This window comes from Acinonyx jubatus, chromosome B4, assembly GCF_027475565.1.
Source record: "Acinonyx jubatus isolate Ajub_Pintada_27869175 chromosome B4, VMU_Ajub_asm_v1.0, whole genome shotgun sequence".
Taxonomy (NCBI): domain Eukaryota; kingdom Metazoa; phylum Chordata; class Mammalia; order Carnivora; family Felidae; genus Acinonyx; species Acinonyx jubatus.
In genome coordinates this window covers 14189987-14206094 of record NC_069387.1, presented here as the reverse complement: position 1 = coordinate 14206094, position 16108 = coordinate 14189987, and the positions used below count along the sequence as shown (strand labels likewise).

General features: G+C 40.1%; 1 protein-coding gene across 1 annotated transcript in view; it reads left to right on the top strand.

Moving 5' to 3' along the window:
* ITGA8 (integrin subunit alpha 8) overlaps positions 1-16108 on the top strand; it is a 186133-nt gene that overhangs the window by 61849 nt on the left and 108176 nt on the right. Inside the window, exons 12-13 of the mRNA XM_027073509.2 lie at positions 11702-11907; positions 14914-15105. Of these exons, the coding sequence (XP_026929310.1) occupies positions 11702-11907; positions 14914-15105 (398 nt within the window). The remainder of the gene's footprint in view (positions 1-11701; positions 11908-14913; positions 15106-16108) is intronic.

Below are 16108 nucleotides of genomic sequence, written 5' to 3'. Positions count from 1 at the left end.
TCAGAGCCTGGAACCTGCTTTGGATTCTGTCTCTCCCTCTCTCTGTCTGCCCCTCCCCCACTTGCCTCTCTCTCTCTCAAAAATAAACATTAAAAAGTTTAAAAATCCACAGAATGTTCAGTCCAAGAGTGAGGCCAGTGTAAACTATAGGGTCTGGGTGATGATGATGGGTCCCTTAGGTTTATGGACAGTAACACACACACCACACGAGTAGGGGACACTGATGGGGGGAAGGCTGTGCGTATGGCAACAGGAATGTACAGGAACTCTCTGTATTTTCTGCTTCAGTTTGCTCTGAACTGAAAACTTCTCTAAAAGACAGTCTATTAGGGGAGGTAGGGAATACTGGGAAGGTGGTGATATCAGATGGGGTAGATAGGGAAGACCGTGGTGTTAAGGTTGAGGAAAGTTGAGGAAAGATCTGCAGGAGCTGGGGTCAAGGGGAAAGAGTGCTCAGGTTCCTGGAGGTGGGGGCTGCTAGAAGCCAAGGAACGTGAAAGAGGCTTGGAGAGGTGATGAGGGCACAGGATCGGAAAACTTTGTGAGCCACTGCATCTCTAAACTGCCTTACCCAGTGCCTCGCAGACTGTGCTACGGACAGGATGAGTCTGTTTCCAAGAAGGACACATCTCGCGAACCACTGGGGGATTCTAAGCAAGGGAATGGCCTCTGACTTTGGTTTCATCAGACACGCTCTGTCTGGTGGCTCTCGGCAGCCGTGAGGCCTTCTGGGGGTCCACTGCCCTAAGCCAGGTGGGGCAGGACAGTGCCTTGGGCCAGAGCAATAGCTGTGGCAGGAAGTAAAAGGGTTGCACTCTGGATGTATTCTGAAAGTATATTTGAATGCCAATCTTACTTTACCCATCAGCCGAGCTGTAAAGAGAAAGTAACAATCAGGACCGCCATTCATAATTGCCAACCTCAATGGACTGGACTTATCAGAGTGATTTAGGGGGGGAAAAAAATGGAGAGGTGGGACTAAAAAACAATGTGAGTCCACGACATGGTGTGACGTCCCAAATAAGGAAGCCCACGCTTTAGTCAAAACAAAAACAAAACAAAACAAAACAAAATCCCATGGCGGTCATTGGGATATGCGCAGACATGTTTCTTTCAACAGATGGTAACACAACACACACAAGGGCTTTTCCGGCCCGGGAGCCACGGGGTGTTTTACGGGGCCCTGAGTAACTCCGTGTGTGCCCTTCCTTTACGTCACCCTGCCCTGAACCCTTTCGGCTCTCCCTCGGGTCAACACTGTGCCCTGCAGGATACTGCCTCCTTCCTGGAAACACGTTCGTTCCAGTCCATAGCAAAGCTCTGTGACAACACTTAGAGTCCTTTTTCTTTTCTTTTCTTTTTTTTTTTTTTTTTGGCCATGTTAATAAAAAAACCGAGAATACTTGTGAGGAAAGGACCTTTTTGGTCCCCTGCTGATCAAATTTAACATGGTAGTTACAAACACAGGAATATTCCAGGGATAATTTGTTATTTCTCGATGTTCTTAAAAATTACTATGCACATTATTTCTTTTCTTATTAGGCAGTATAGTCTTAACTCTTTAGACTGCATCGAAAAAGTGAGTCCATTATCTTAATATTGCCGTTCTTTTTTAAAAATTTTATTTATTTATTTATTTATTTATTTATTTAGAGAAAGCACACACGCAAGCCAGGGAAGGGTAGAGAAGGGAGGGAGAGAGAGAATCACAAGCAGCCTCCGCACTATCAATGCAGAGCCCGATGTGGGACTCAATCCCACTAAACGTGAGATCGTGACCTGCACCGAAATTAGGAGTCAGAGGCTCAGCTGACTGAGCCACTCAGGTGCCCCAACATTGCCATTCTTTTAAAAAAAATTTTTTTTAGTGTTTATTTATTTTTGAGAGAGAGACTCAAGCCGGGAGAGGAAGAGAGGCAGACAGAATCTGAAGCAGGATCCAGGCTCCAAGCTGTCAGCACAGACCACGACATGGGGCTCGAACCCACGAACTGCGACATCATGACCCGAGCTGAAGTCAGACAGTTAACCAACTGAGCCACCCAGGCGCCCCAACTTTAAGATGTTGCCATTCTTAAAGATAAAGTGCCCACAGATTCTCAGTCTGGATGTCATGTGCCATTCTTGGTTACTGTAATGCTATGTAAATTCAAGGCCCTATTATAAATGAGTAAGCTATAGATGCCACTGAGAATCTTTCACCCCAATAAAAGACAGACAATTCACATGAAGTCTGAAATTACAATAACAAAACTACAATTTGCCATCACCTTTGTAGCACCTGTGTTTCTGGAAAAAATCACTTGATACTGTTGACTTTCAAATAGACATCTTATGTGTCTAGCTTTATACTTGATCTGAAGATAGGGGCCTGAAAACCACTACTAAATGGCAACAGCAGCGTCCTCACTGGGTGGGTATTTGTCCCCAGGGAAGGCACAAAACAACCCATCAGGGCAGAGACGTAAACTGCTGTCCCTCAGAAATCTTAGCAGAACCAGAAAAGAAAGGCAGTAAATCATGCATGTGTCAGTGACTTTTCTTAAGCTCCATGTGATGGCTCCATGTCAAGAGACATGTGGCCCGATTTTGAGAAAGCATGCTTTTGTCGTTCTGACTTCTGACAGCATTTCTAGCAGAGATCAGAAGGCTGCATGGGATTTACAGGAAACCCGAATCCCTATCTCAAATAAAGTTTTCCTGGATACGATATATTTGGTCCCCCCAATTTCTTAGCCATTTCAAATGCAAAAATGTCTGTTATCCACTGAAACTATTGAAAAACCCAATATTGCTATAAGCAACAAAATTTTATCATGCATGATTGGCAGACAATGTTTTTCCCTTCTCAAAGTGTCTTCCTGTGTAATATATGTCTAATAACATAGGACAACCCAAACTACAGTCCAGTGAAGCGATCTAAAATTCACACATGAAGGGAGGGTGTCTGGGTGGCTCGGTCAGTTAAGTGTCTGACTTTGGCTCAGGTCATGACCTCACGGTTCATGAGTTCAAGCCCCATGTCAGGCTCTGTGTTGATAGCTCAGAGCCTGGAGCCTGCTTCAGATTCTGTGTCTCCCTCTCTCTCTCAGTCCCTCCCCCTCACTCTCTGTCTCTCTGTCTCTCTCTCAAAAATAAGTAAACATTAAAAAAAAATTTTAAAGCTGGGAAATTAGCATATTTGTCCCTGAAACACTCTATAACCATTTTTATTTTTATTTTTTAAAATAAAAATTGTATGTTTTAGGTATACGGCATGATGTTTAAGGTATACGTAGGCACAGTGAAATAATCACTGTGATCAAGCTAATTAAGACATCCATCTATAGGCTCCATCTATATTCACCCAACTGTGCAATCCATCCATTACAAAGTTACTTCTGTGTGTGTGTGTGTGCGCTCGCGCCCGCGCGTGGTGATAACACCAGAGATCCCACTCTCTTAGCAAACTCCTAGTAACAGTGTTATTAACTGTACTCACCATGCTATACGCTAGATCTCTAGCATACATCCTACATGACTGCAACTTTGTATCCTTTGACCAACATCCCCTTTGCCTCCATCCCCGCCTCTGGTAACCACTGGTCTACTTTCTGCTTCCATGAATTTGACTCTTTCAGATTATACGTATAGACACACACATATATAGATCTATTTAACTATCTCTATATACATATATATATGTGAAAACATATAGATGCACTCTCTGCACATATACTGATCCAGATTTACATATATGTATAGAATACATATAGATTCCAGTAACCTTAAATAAGGGTTGTGGTCAAAGAGTAACATACATATGTGTTTAAATGTTTTACCCTATTTTTTGTAAGAATCTACATTCCTGTTTATTAAGTGTACATTTTATTAATTTCCATTATTTTTATAAGGTCTTACTTCCACTTTATAAAAGTATAAAATCCTAATTTCAAAGTTATTTTCCCCTATGAACCTTAAGATTGCCTTTAGTGATTCTAAAAACAACTGATTCACGAGAAAAAATTCAGTTATAGTTTTTTGTGGCATGGCATATAAGAAAATTCAGTCCGTATGGTTATATTAAAATGGCCATACTAGTCTGCTGCATTTTACTGAGTCATCAGTAATGATTCATAAATCATTTTACAGTCTATAAGTATGTGTATATATATATATATATATATATATATATATATATATATTTTGAAATTCACAAAAGTCTTTCTAGCTTACCCAGCATTTATCAGTCAGTGATCAAGGAATTATCAGTGAGCATCAATCACCCATCAAAGTTCAATACTAAAACTGAGATGCAATTCCCATTTTTTACCCAAATTTCTAGTTTCCCAGAAGACTTTTTTTTTTTAAGGCCTGCCTCTTTTAAACCTTGGATCTGAGTAGATGTTATGCAGTGACTCAGAACAGGATATTAAGAAGATCACTTGTCTAGTTGAGTGTTCATGGTTCAGAAGTTAGGACTCCCCATGTTCTGTGATATTAAACCAGACTTTCCCTTCTCCGGCTAAGAGATAATTAAGTACTATTGTGTATCAGACTCCCTCCTGAACATTCTCTGACAGGATGTATCATCTTCTGTACCCACCATGCAACAAATGCAAGGTCCCTCCAAAACTCGATAGCAGGGGTAAAAAAAGACAGTGTCATTAAGTAATGATGACCAAATTAGTAATTTGGTGGAAATCTTCCCCATTGTTTTTTTTTTAATTAAAAAAAAAATCTCCAGGTATTGTGAGGGCACTCCAAAAGTTTAGACCAAACAGTGGTGTGCATGCTGGTTGGTAGTTGATATTATCAAGCCTGTGACTGTTTTGAAAATATAAACAAGCTGGTGAAATTAACTTTAGTTTAGTTATCTTAAGATAGCCAGAGCTATAAACTCTGCCAATGTAAACTGTTAGGAATTTCTGGACAAACTTAACAAAGGGAGACAGAATATTTCATCTTGAGCCTAAGCAAGCAAATTAGTTTTTTTCTTAGGGCTTTTGAAACTTACAATATTTAAACTATTTCAGAAACTTACAGAATTACAATTTAATCAATTGGGTTGTGTTTTCATCTCTGTGGGGCCTAAAGGAGTTCAATTTAAAGAGGTTTTAGCAGTTCGTTAACTTGAGAACGTTTTAGAGAAAATGTATTTGAAAGGAATCAGCTTTGGGTAACTATGTTTTTGCCGTAGATTTAGTCCAAGTATGTTCTGTCACATGGGTTTTATCATTATGATTGAAATAAGTAGAAAATCTGGAAAACTAAAGCAGAAAGAAGAAAATTGAAATTGATTTCTGTAATGTAAATGATAAGCAATGTTAGTTTTTGCCCACCATGAAACAGTTCAGTTGATATCAGCTCTAGAATAGTGCCTGCTAATCTGCATTCTGCTAAATGACCACATTCAAAACATTAATCCTGGTAATTAATGTGCAATATCTACTATTGGGAAAAAAGAAACATAAAAAAGTTCATATATTAAATCAACACAACACCATCTGACTTTGAAAACTTGAATCTAGATAGACTCTTTGTATTGAATATTCTCATTCGTGGGTCCTCTCTCTGTCTCTCTCTCTCTCTCTCTCTCTCTCTCCTTCTCTCCCTCTCTCCCTCTCTATGTATTTTTGCTTTGCTTTTCAGGAAAATAATTATAGTGTCTCTGTCCCAAACAACATGTGAAGGATGAGAAATTGAGCCTTGCATTGTATTATATTATCAGAGCGGATTTAAACATAAAGAGACACAAATAAAACCTGTGTATGCTACCCAGAGATTTGAAAGAAAATTGTGCTTAAACATTAGACATTTCGGATAAATTAAAATTTAGTGTATATATCCTTTTATAAAGCGACTTTACATAATAATTTAGGTCTCATACAAACCACCAACATGACCCAAACAGAAAGAGTGGATTTTAGTGAAAACTTCATCATTGATATTATTTCCTCATCATTAATTGTTTTAAGATAAAAAAAAATACAGGCTGGGTGATATATATATATATATCATATATATATGATATATATCTCTATCTCTATAGCTTAGATATATATACGTGTATATATACGTGTATATGTATATATATGTGTACGTGTATATATACGTATATAGATCTCTAAGAGAATATATATATCTTAGAATGGCACCCAGCCTATTACATAACTATGTATTAGAAGGTCACTGAAAAATATCGTTACTAATAGATATTTTAAAACTTTAAACTTGAATTGGGGGGCATTTTCAAAACCAGGATTTGACAAAAACCAATGTGAAATAGTCTAATAGCACACATAGCTTACTGCGATGGTTTTTTTCAGGGTTTTTTTGCCTTACGGTCCATAATAAGAAATACATTTGACATTGCAGCCCAGCACACTACACAACTGAAACAAAAATGACATGGAACAATATTTATTCTCATGTGTAATGTGTTCACTTTATTTGGTGTTGTTTTCTGTTTTGTTTTTAAAAATTGATTTTGCAGTCCACTAATGTGTTGCCAACCAAGCTTTAAAAACGCCAGCCTAAACGAGAATATATATTGTGGCTCTTAAGCAGTATTGCTGTAATAAAATAATACTGACACTAAGTGCAAAGTATTCTATAAAGCACATTGTACCAATTAAATCCAACACAGTTATTGTCTTTCAACCTTATGAGAAACACAATTATAAATGAAAAACAAATGTCTTTCTCTGTTTTTATGGCATTTAGAACATTTTAGAAGACTTACACTTAACTATCTAGGGCATATATTGCTAACAAAATAAATCAAGGTTGTCATAATACTTCCAAGAATCCAAAGGTCCCATGGGTGTGCTAGTCTGTCGCAATGATGCGGTGAATAATTTCCCATTTCTAGAACTTGTGTCGGCAGGGAGAAAGGCACTGCACCAACCATGCCAGTCCTCCATCATGTTGGCACCCTTGGGGACCAATTTTATGGCTTGTTCCTTCTTTACAGAATGAGAAAATGGCCCCCACTCCATCTCTACAGTAGAGACCAGTAACTTCAGACATTTTTGAACCACAAGGCAGCAACACAATTAGGTGTTTAGCGAATGGCCCCGCCGACTGGCAATAATGATAACAGAAAGAGAAGCAACCACAGACCTGCGGGGGAAGATCAAGGCAATAACCCAATCCCTGCTCTCCTCTGGTCTTGGAGCACAGCAGGATGGCAAGCAATGGGAATTGTTTTTTTTCAAATCAATGTGCTTGTCCTATTTTTAAGAAGATGTTTTGGGGCACCTGCGTGGCTTAGTCGGTTAAGCATCTGACTTCAGCTCAGGTCATGACCTCACGGTTCATGGGTTTGAGCCCCATGTCGGGCTCTGTGCTGACAGCTCAGAGCCTGGAGCCTGCTTCGGATTCTGTGTCTCCCCTCTCTCTGCCCCTCCCCCACGCATGCTCTATCTCTCAAAAATAAATAAAAACCAGTTAAAAAAAATTTTTTTAACGTTTTACCTAAGTATAGTAATCCAACTTAGGTTTTGGAATCTGAGACCCAAATGAGAGCCATTCCTATTTACCCATCCCCCTACTCACCTCCAGAAGGGCACTTGTGATGAGCACAAGGTGATGTGCATACAGAATGTTGAGTCACTATGTTGTACACCTGAAACTAATATAACAATGTATGTTAACTCTACTGGAATTAAAATACATTTTTTAAAAAACAAAAAAAATAATAGCCATTCCTCAGGTCTATCTATAACCGTCCTCGCCCCCATCCACCCCCCACCCCCCACCCCTTCCTTCTCACAAGTCGGCCAAGTAACACTCAGGATGTTTCTTACTTTTCCCTGCGATAGGTCTCCTGCTTGGGAGACAAGTAAGAGCCTATTCTTGAAGTAGCTGGGAGCCCCAGACTATCCCAGAGTTACATTTCACCTTGTTTCTGGCTCCTACAAGGTAGGAGAGGGAGAGGGGGGATGCATTGTGCTTTTTTACCAAGAGCTCTTTCTGTTTACATTGCTATAATGTAAAAATACTGTGTATTCCCTCAACACCTAACCCAGTGCCTTCACGATACCTATCATTCATTAAACTACTATAGTATGACCTGTCTATATACGTGTGTGCGCACATTTGGAAGGAGACGTACAGAGAGAGACCGAGACAGAGACTGAGGGAGATCTTCAGTGATGTATCCAATGATGTAGCCTATTTCTACATTCACATTTTTGAGGAAATGTAACTTGTTCAATACGGCACAGCTTGTTACCAAAAGAGCCGGCTTTTAAATCTAGATCAGGAGAACGTTAAAACTCATGCTTTTCCCATATAATCTGATTCAACTTACTTTTTCAGTTATCTTTTTTTTTTTTTTGGTAGGTCTTATTTTTTTTAGAGCAGTTTGGGTTTATGGAAAAATTGAGTAGGAATTAAAGAGAGTTCACCTGTATTCTCTCTCCTCTCCACCCTCAGTTTCCACTGTTATTACCCTCTTGCATTGGTGTGGTACATTTGTTACAATATTGTTACATTATTAACTGAAGTGCACGGTTTACATTAGGGTTCACTCTTTTGGTTCTATGTTCTGTGAATTTTGCCGAATGCATAATGTCACGTATCCACCTACAGTATCGTACAAAATACTTTCACTGCCCTAAAAACACCCCGTGCTCTATCTAGTCCTTCCTCTCTGTCCCCTCACTCCTGCCAGCTGCTACTCGTTTTTACTGCCTCTATAGTTTTGTCTTTTCCAGAATGTTATACACATGGAATCATACAGTATGAAGGCTTTTGAGATTAGCTTCTTTCACTTAGCAAAATGCATTTAAAGTCCCTCCCTGTCATTTTGTGGCTTAATAGTTCATTTCTTTTTATTGATGAGTAATATTCGGTTATATGATGTGCCACAGGTTATTAGTGCAACCAAGGATATCTTGGTTGCTTCCAATTTTTGGCAATTGCAAGTTTTTTTTTTTTCTGGACCTAAGTTTTTTCAATTCACGTGCGTGACCACCTAGGAGTGTGATTATTGTATCATACGGTAAACCTGTGCTTCGTTTTGTAAGAAAGTGCCGTACCGCCTTCCAAAGCGGCTGTCCCATTTTTCGTCCTCACCGGCAATGAGTGAGAGTTCCTGTTGCTCCGCACTCTTTTCCAGCATTTGGTGCTGTCAGTATTTTGGATGTTAGTCATTCTAATAGATTCGTAGCAGTATCTCATTTTTGTTTTTATTTCCAATTCTCTAATGATATTTGACATTGAGAATCTTTTTATGTGCTCTTTGCCATCTGTAAATCTTCTTTGATGATGTGTCTGTTCAAATCTTTTGCCTCATTTTTAATTGCATTGTTTTCTTATTGCTCTATTATATGTCATAAACATATAATATTTGTTATATATAACAATGATAACATATGTTATGTAATCTATTGTATATCCCATACATACAATATTGGTTATATATAACAATAATATATGCTATGTAGTATATAATGGTATCATACTGTATATGTTATTGTTATTATTACTGTGATTTCATATTATTAAGTTTTAAGAATTCTTTGTATATTTTACTTTCCAATTAAAATTTTGGCACCCCTCTAGCACGGAGCCCACCTGGATCGCTCTCTGTACCCTGACTCCACTCAGAGACACTGCTTTGGGCTCAGAGTACTGTCACCTGGAAAGCCTGCCTCTAAAGCCACCTGTCAGAATCCCACTCAGGTCTAACGCCGTCCCCTCCATGAGCATTGCTTAACTCTCTCAAAGTACCAGCCCTCTCTCCTACCCAGGATCTCTAGGATTTAGTTTGGATTACTTGTGTGCTTTTTTCCACCCTGCCTTGTCTGTAGTTAAATGAGTGGCAATTTGATTTCACTTGTAAGTTAATTAGGACCGGGGTTGACCTAATTGTCACTATATTCCTTGAGTCATTTATCACAGTGTCTTAAATACAGTTGTTACACAGAATGTCTCTTGAACCCGGGTACTAGTTGACCACTGCAGGGAAGGCGAGAAGTTGGAGAAAGAGGCGGTCAGGGTGAAGTTGCAATGTCTTACAGATGCCTCCTATCTTAAAGGAGGATTTCTTTTTGGTTTTCAGTAACTGATCACCCTCATTCCTGCCTTTTAGATGAATGGTGATATTTTTAGTTTAGTTGGCAAGTTTCTGCATGTTGCCTAATCTATGTCAGCATAAAAACCAAAGGCAGATTTTTCTTTGGATTATTGCCCCTCCCAAGATTGGGGCATCTTCAGAGGTCATTAGTATAGATCACATTTTGAATTTTGGTTGACGTGACTTTTCCTAAGATTTCTAAAATAAAATAATGTATGTATGTGTTCTTAAAAACTGAAATAGTTTAGGTAGCTCTGTTGTACTCTTCTTCATGCTCATCGGCTCTGTGAAGGGAACACTTTTAACCACTTTTGTATTTTGTTCTCTTGGGGGGCTATATCTTTATCTCTAGATAATGCACATAGGTATTTGTTTCTTGAATTTTTTTCAACCTTAAAAATTATCTATTAATTTCCTGCTAGTGTATCTCCATTTACAAAGAATAACTATCAAGTCCTATTTGGGATGAAAATTTGTTTTCTATCTTTTTAGTTAGTACTATAACCCTCTCTGGTCTCTGCTTTATTTTTGAGACAGAGAGAGACGGAGCATGAACGGGGGAGGGTCAGAGAGAGGGAGACACAGAATCTGAAACAGGCTCCAGGCTCTGAGCTGTCAGCACAGAGCCTGACATGGGGCTTGAACTCATGAACCGTGAGATCATGACCTAAGCTGAAGTCAGACGCTTAACCAAGCCACCCAGGCATCCCCCCGCCTTTTTTTTTTAATTTTTTAATGTTTATTTATTTTTGAGATACAGATAAAGACAGAGCATGAGTGGAAGAGGGGCACAGAGTGAGGGAAACACAAAATCCAAAGCAGGCTCCAGGCTCTGAGCTGTCAGCACAGAGCCTGACAGGGGGCTCAAACTCACGGGCCGCGAGATCATGACCCGAGCTGAAGTCAGATGCTTAACCGACTGAGCCACCCAGGTGCCCCTCTGCTTTATTTAAATGGAAGTAACAAGAGGAAAGAAGATGGCAACATTTATGTTAAACCTTATTACTGCAAGAAAACTTCATAATTTATGTGAATCATTCTGTTGTTGTAGACAAATACTAATCCACTTTGAGAGAAACCCTTTTTAAGTCCTTTTGATATGTTTTGCTTGTCTAGCTACATTTTCTGGAAATGCACTAAAAATCTTTTGAAAAGGGTGAAGTATCTGGTTTTCTTAAAGTGGTCATTTGTAACACAGTCTAAAAGCTCAGTGTAACAAGTCTTTTCCTATAACATTCTATCCCATAGACATAACAGAGCAATGAAAGAAACACGGTGATTGTAAAATGTACCTGGGGAAAGGAAAAATACCAATGGAAATGTACTAAGCTAGTTGGTTAAAAATATATCCACTGGCGGGGCGGGGCGGGCAGCACCTGGGTGGCTCAGTCGGTTGGGAGACCTCCCGACTTCAGCTCAGGTCATGATCTCATGGACTGCGGCTTCAAGCCCTGCATCAGGCTCTGTGCTGACAGCTCAGAGCCTGGAGCCCGCTTTGGATTCTGTGTCTCCCTCTCCTGTCTTCTCCTCCCCCCACTCTACCCCATGTTCTATCAAAAATAAACATTAAAAAAATATGTCCCCCTGGAATCTCACGTCTGTCGGTGCTCTGACCTCTCTCTTTGTTCCCTGCAGAATGGATGATGTATTGATTGGGGCCCCTCTCTTCATGGAACGTGAATTTGAGACCAGCCCTAGGGAAGTAGGGCAAGTTTATCTGTATTTGCAAGTGAGTGCTCTTGTCTTCAGAGACCCACAGATCCTCGCGGGCACCGAGGTTTTCGGGAGATTTGGTAGTGCTGTGGCACACTTAGGAGACCTGAACCAAGATGGATACAATGGTAATTTTTACCAATACGTGGAATTGTTTATGTGTTGTAATTCATATTACTGTTACATGAAGGAAACAATGATGTCTTAGAAGTATTTACAGCAGTGTAAATACAGGGTACAGTTCTTATTATGGATTTTTTAAATTTTTAAATATTTATTTTTGAGAGAGAGACAGAGCATGAGCGGGCAAGGGGGAGGGAGAGGGGGAGACACAGAATCTGAAGCAGGCTCCAGGCTCCGAGCTATCAGCACAGAGCCTGACGCGGGTCTCGAGCCCGTAAACCGTGAGATCATGACGTGAGCCAATGTCAGCCGCTTAACAGACTGAGCCACTCAGTGCCCCTATTATTGATTTTTTATGAACTATTAAAGAAATCTCAAGACAATTTAAAGTTAAGTTGTCATAGATCAGCTGTAAATAAAGACAGCTGTTATTTTTTAAATTAATATTTGGAGTTAATGACTCAAAGAAAACTAAAGAATCTTCCGTATGTACAGTCAAGACAAAGAAATGCATGCTGATATATGAACAAGAATGATGCCTTGTGATTAACCCATTTGAGTTACATATAGGCTTTGCTGAATTTTAATTGGTCGGTAAATTTCAGCTTAAAGCAACTTCAGTGTTTGCAGTAGTGTTAAATTCTTGGTTTAGGATGATGATTCTTTAAAGTAGGAATTTATGAATCCCTTGCAAGTACCCTTTCCTCAGAAAAACATGCAAACTCACACAAAGCTTGCTCAAATTTGCTCAAACAAAATAGCCTAGGGAGTGTTTGCGTCAGAGCAGTGTTCATTAGTACCTTTGCCAAGGGGTATTGTAAGGTTAAGTTTTCTTTGAGAAAAAAGACATCCCAGAACTGTATGGTTAGTAATTTTTAAAGTGCCATAAGACAAAAATGCATATTACAAGTTCATGTTTCCAGGAAAATAATAAAAAGAGAGACAAGTTTATCTTTAACTGATGAGCTGCTTTCAAAACCTGCCCTATCCCTGGGCACCATGCAAAATATATTTATTTTGCTACGTTATCTGTTGAGTCATCTTTATCACCATATTTTCCTCTATGTATCTTTTTTTTTTCTCAAACCCTTCATGATATTTTTAAAAGGTAAGAGAAGCATTTTTAATGGCAGAAAGCGTGTTCTGCCTTTGATGTCACTGATGTATAAACTGGGTAAAATAGGGGCACCTGGGTGGCTTGGTCGGTTAAGTGACTGACTGCACAGGTCATGATCTCACGGTTCGTGAGTTCGAGCCCCGTCTTGGGCTCTGTGGCAACAGCAAGACTTGGGATTCTCTCTCTCCCTCTCTCTGCTCCTTCCCAGCTCATGCTGTGTGTGTGTGTGTGTGTGTGTGTGTGTGTGTGTGTGTGTGTGTGTGTCTCAAAATAAATAAACTTTTTTAAGTGGGCAAAATAATGCCAGACTGGGATGAAACATGGGACCAATGTGGACGGACCTAGAGGAAGTGAAAGAAGGGTCCCTTTGCACCTGCCACGTGATGCAATCTTCATTTTCCACAACAATCTGAGATTTGGGATAGTTTATTCTTACCTGTTAAGTGAAGCTGGAATGATAATCCTTGTTACGTAGTCAAAATCCATTCACGATTTACTTAGTCTTGTCAAACTTAGGAGCAAAGAAAAATAAATGACAAAATGGGGATACATAATTGTCACCCGCTGTGGCGAGCTATTGTGTTATTGGTGCTCTTTTTTTATGTAAAACTAAACATTCGAGTGTTTTATGTTTTTTAAATTTATGTATTTATTTTGTGAGAAAGAGAGAGAGAATCCCAAGCAGGCTCCCGCTGTCAGCACAAAGCCTGAGGCGGGGCTCAATCCCATGAACCATGAGATCATGACCTGAGCAGAAATCAAGAGTTGGACGCTTAACCGACTGAGCCACCCAGGCGCCCCTCGTGTGTATTGTTTAGAACAATTCTGATGGACACAATGTGTGGAAGTTAACTTTCATTCAGTGCCATATTTAAGTGGGAGTCGAGTGGTAGGGTCCTTTCCAGGTTTCTCTGTATCCTCTACTGTAAAATGGGTCCTGCCTACCTCATGGGTTGATGTAATCATTACATTAGATAATCTCTGTGAAAGAGATTGTTTTTTTTCCTTTTAACAAGAAACTCGTAAGTACCCTGCAAAGGTGTCTCGCCTGTTCTACTCAGCCTAGTGATGGGACCCAGCCCTCCCTGTGGCTTGTTGCTAAGTTCCCATGTAGATCATCCTCTGCCTTGCTCCTCCAATGGGCCAGGTGCTTTCCAACCTTGGACCTTTGCACACCAGTTCTTTCTGCCTGGAGCGCTCTCCCCTCCGATTTCACATGGTTGGTTTCATCTTGTCCTTAGATTTCCATTTCAGCGTGAGCCTTAATGACACCTTGCCTGATCCCCTAATCTAAAAATAATAACCTGACAGAGTGCCTGGACAGCTCAGTTGGTTAAGCAACCTACTCTTGATTTCAGCTCAGGCCATGATCTCACAGTTCGTGAGATCAAGCCCTGCGTTGGGCTCTGAGCTGACAGCATGGAGTCTGCTTGGGATTCTCTCTCTCCCTCTTTCTCTCCCCCTCTCACGCTCCCTCATGCTCTCTCTCTCTCAAAATAAATATTTTTAAAAAGATACGTAAAAATAACAACCATTCTCCATCACATTAAGATTTTTGGTTCTTCTGCATAGAGTTTGTCACTTTCCATATTTCCTTTGTCGCTTCTTTATTCAAATTGTCTACTACCTGCACTAGAGTATGAATGTTTGGAAAGCAGCATCTGATTTGCTGTCACAACTGCTGCGTCCAACACATAGCAGTCACTCGATAAATATTTGCAGGATGGATAAAAGGCAAACAAATAACTTATGGTTGCTGCAGTATTATGAAATTTTCATGGAAAGCTTAATAAGCCCTTTGGATTTTATGATACAGCTCTTCGATTGCACTTCATTCTACGTCTCAAACATTCTTCCTGACTTAAAAAATATGTTTATGTGTGTCCGTTTGTAGACATTGCCATCGGGGCACCCTTTGCAGGCAAGGACCAAAGAGGCAAAGTGCTCATTTACAATGGGAACAAGGATGGCTTACACACCAAGGCGTCCCAGATTCTGCAAGGATTGTGGGCCTCCCAGACCATCCCTTCTGGATTCGGCTTTACTCTCAGAGGAGATTCAGACATAGACAAGAATGATTACCCAGGTAAGGGTTTCTTTCTTTTCCCATGAGAGCCCACTTCGCAGAAGGAAGCCTGTTCTCGGGACAGCGCATCATGTGAAAGTGGTTCCCCTCCTGAAGGGGAAGGCCAAGCTTACCCACAGATGGCCCTGGGCTTTTGTCCATGATTCCCAAGTGACAAAACAGGGAAGGCGGACAAAACAAACACTCCCCTTCCCGCCAAGAAACAATGTGAGAAAGGCAAGGTGGCTTTTGAAAACCCGCACTGGACGCAAAACTTGTCAACTTTGCGACAAAAGTTTTTGTTTGAAACCCCTCAGTAAGCTGTTGTCCATTGATGAAGACTTGCCTCAGGGCCAGCTAGAGCAATTTATTTTAACCCTGTAATTCCCTTTTGAGCTCATAGTTCCTGTTAATTAACTCATGAGCCTCAACATTTCTGTCATCAAGCTCATGCTTTTGGAGCATAAGTATTTTCTAGCCGTCTTTTGGGGTTTTTCAAAATAGATTGCGTATTTCAAAGTGAAGCAAAAGGAGCTTGTTGATAAGAAAGATGGTAAACTGTTCTTGGTGACTTCACTCCGACTGAGGGCTCGTGGAAATTATACCGCCCAGCGAGATAATTCACGGTTTGTGCGTGCCGGAGGAAGGCACAGTTTGTCTTAATGGATTGTTTTGGGAATCCCAGGGTTTTCAGCAGAGAGCATTAGACTTCTTGGTTTTATGGTGCAATTTTCATTTTTATGTTAGTTATTTTAAAATGGTTTCAACAAATACTTAGAAATTATTACTAGTTAACCAACAGCTTCAACTATTTATTAAAACCTGTCTCATTCCACCACGTTCACGCCAATTGGGTGCTTTCCATATGTCGAGGGTTTTTTTTTTCTGGTTTGGGGCAACATTCCAATACACTGACTGCCTAAACATACATAACTAATTCCATCCTTCCGTTTTCTCTTCCCCTCTGGCATCAGGCAAAAAGGATACTGTATCATCTTCTCATAAATTTGCCAGAAATCTTTCC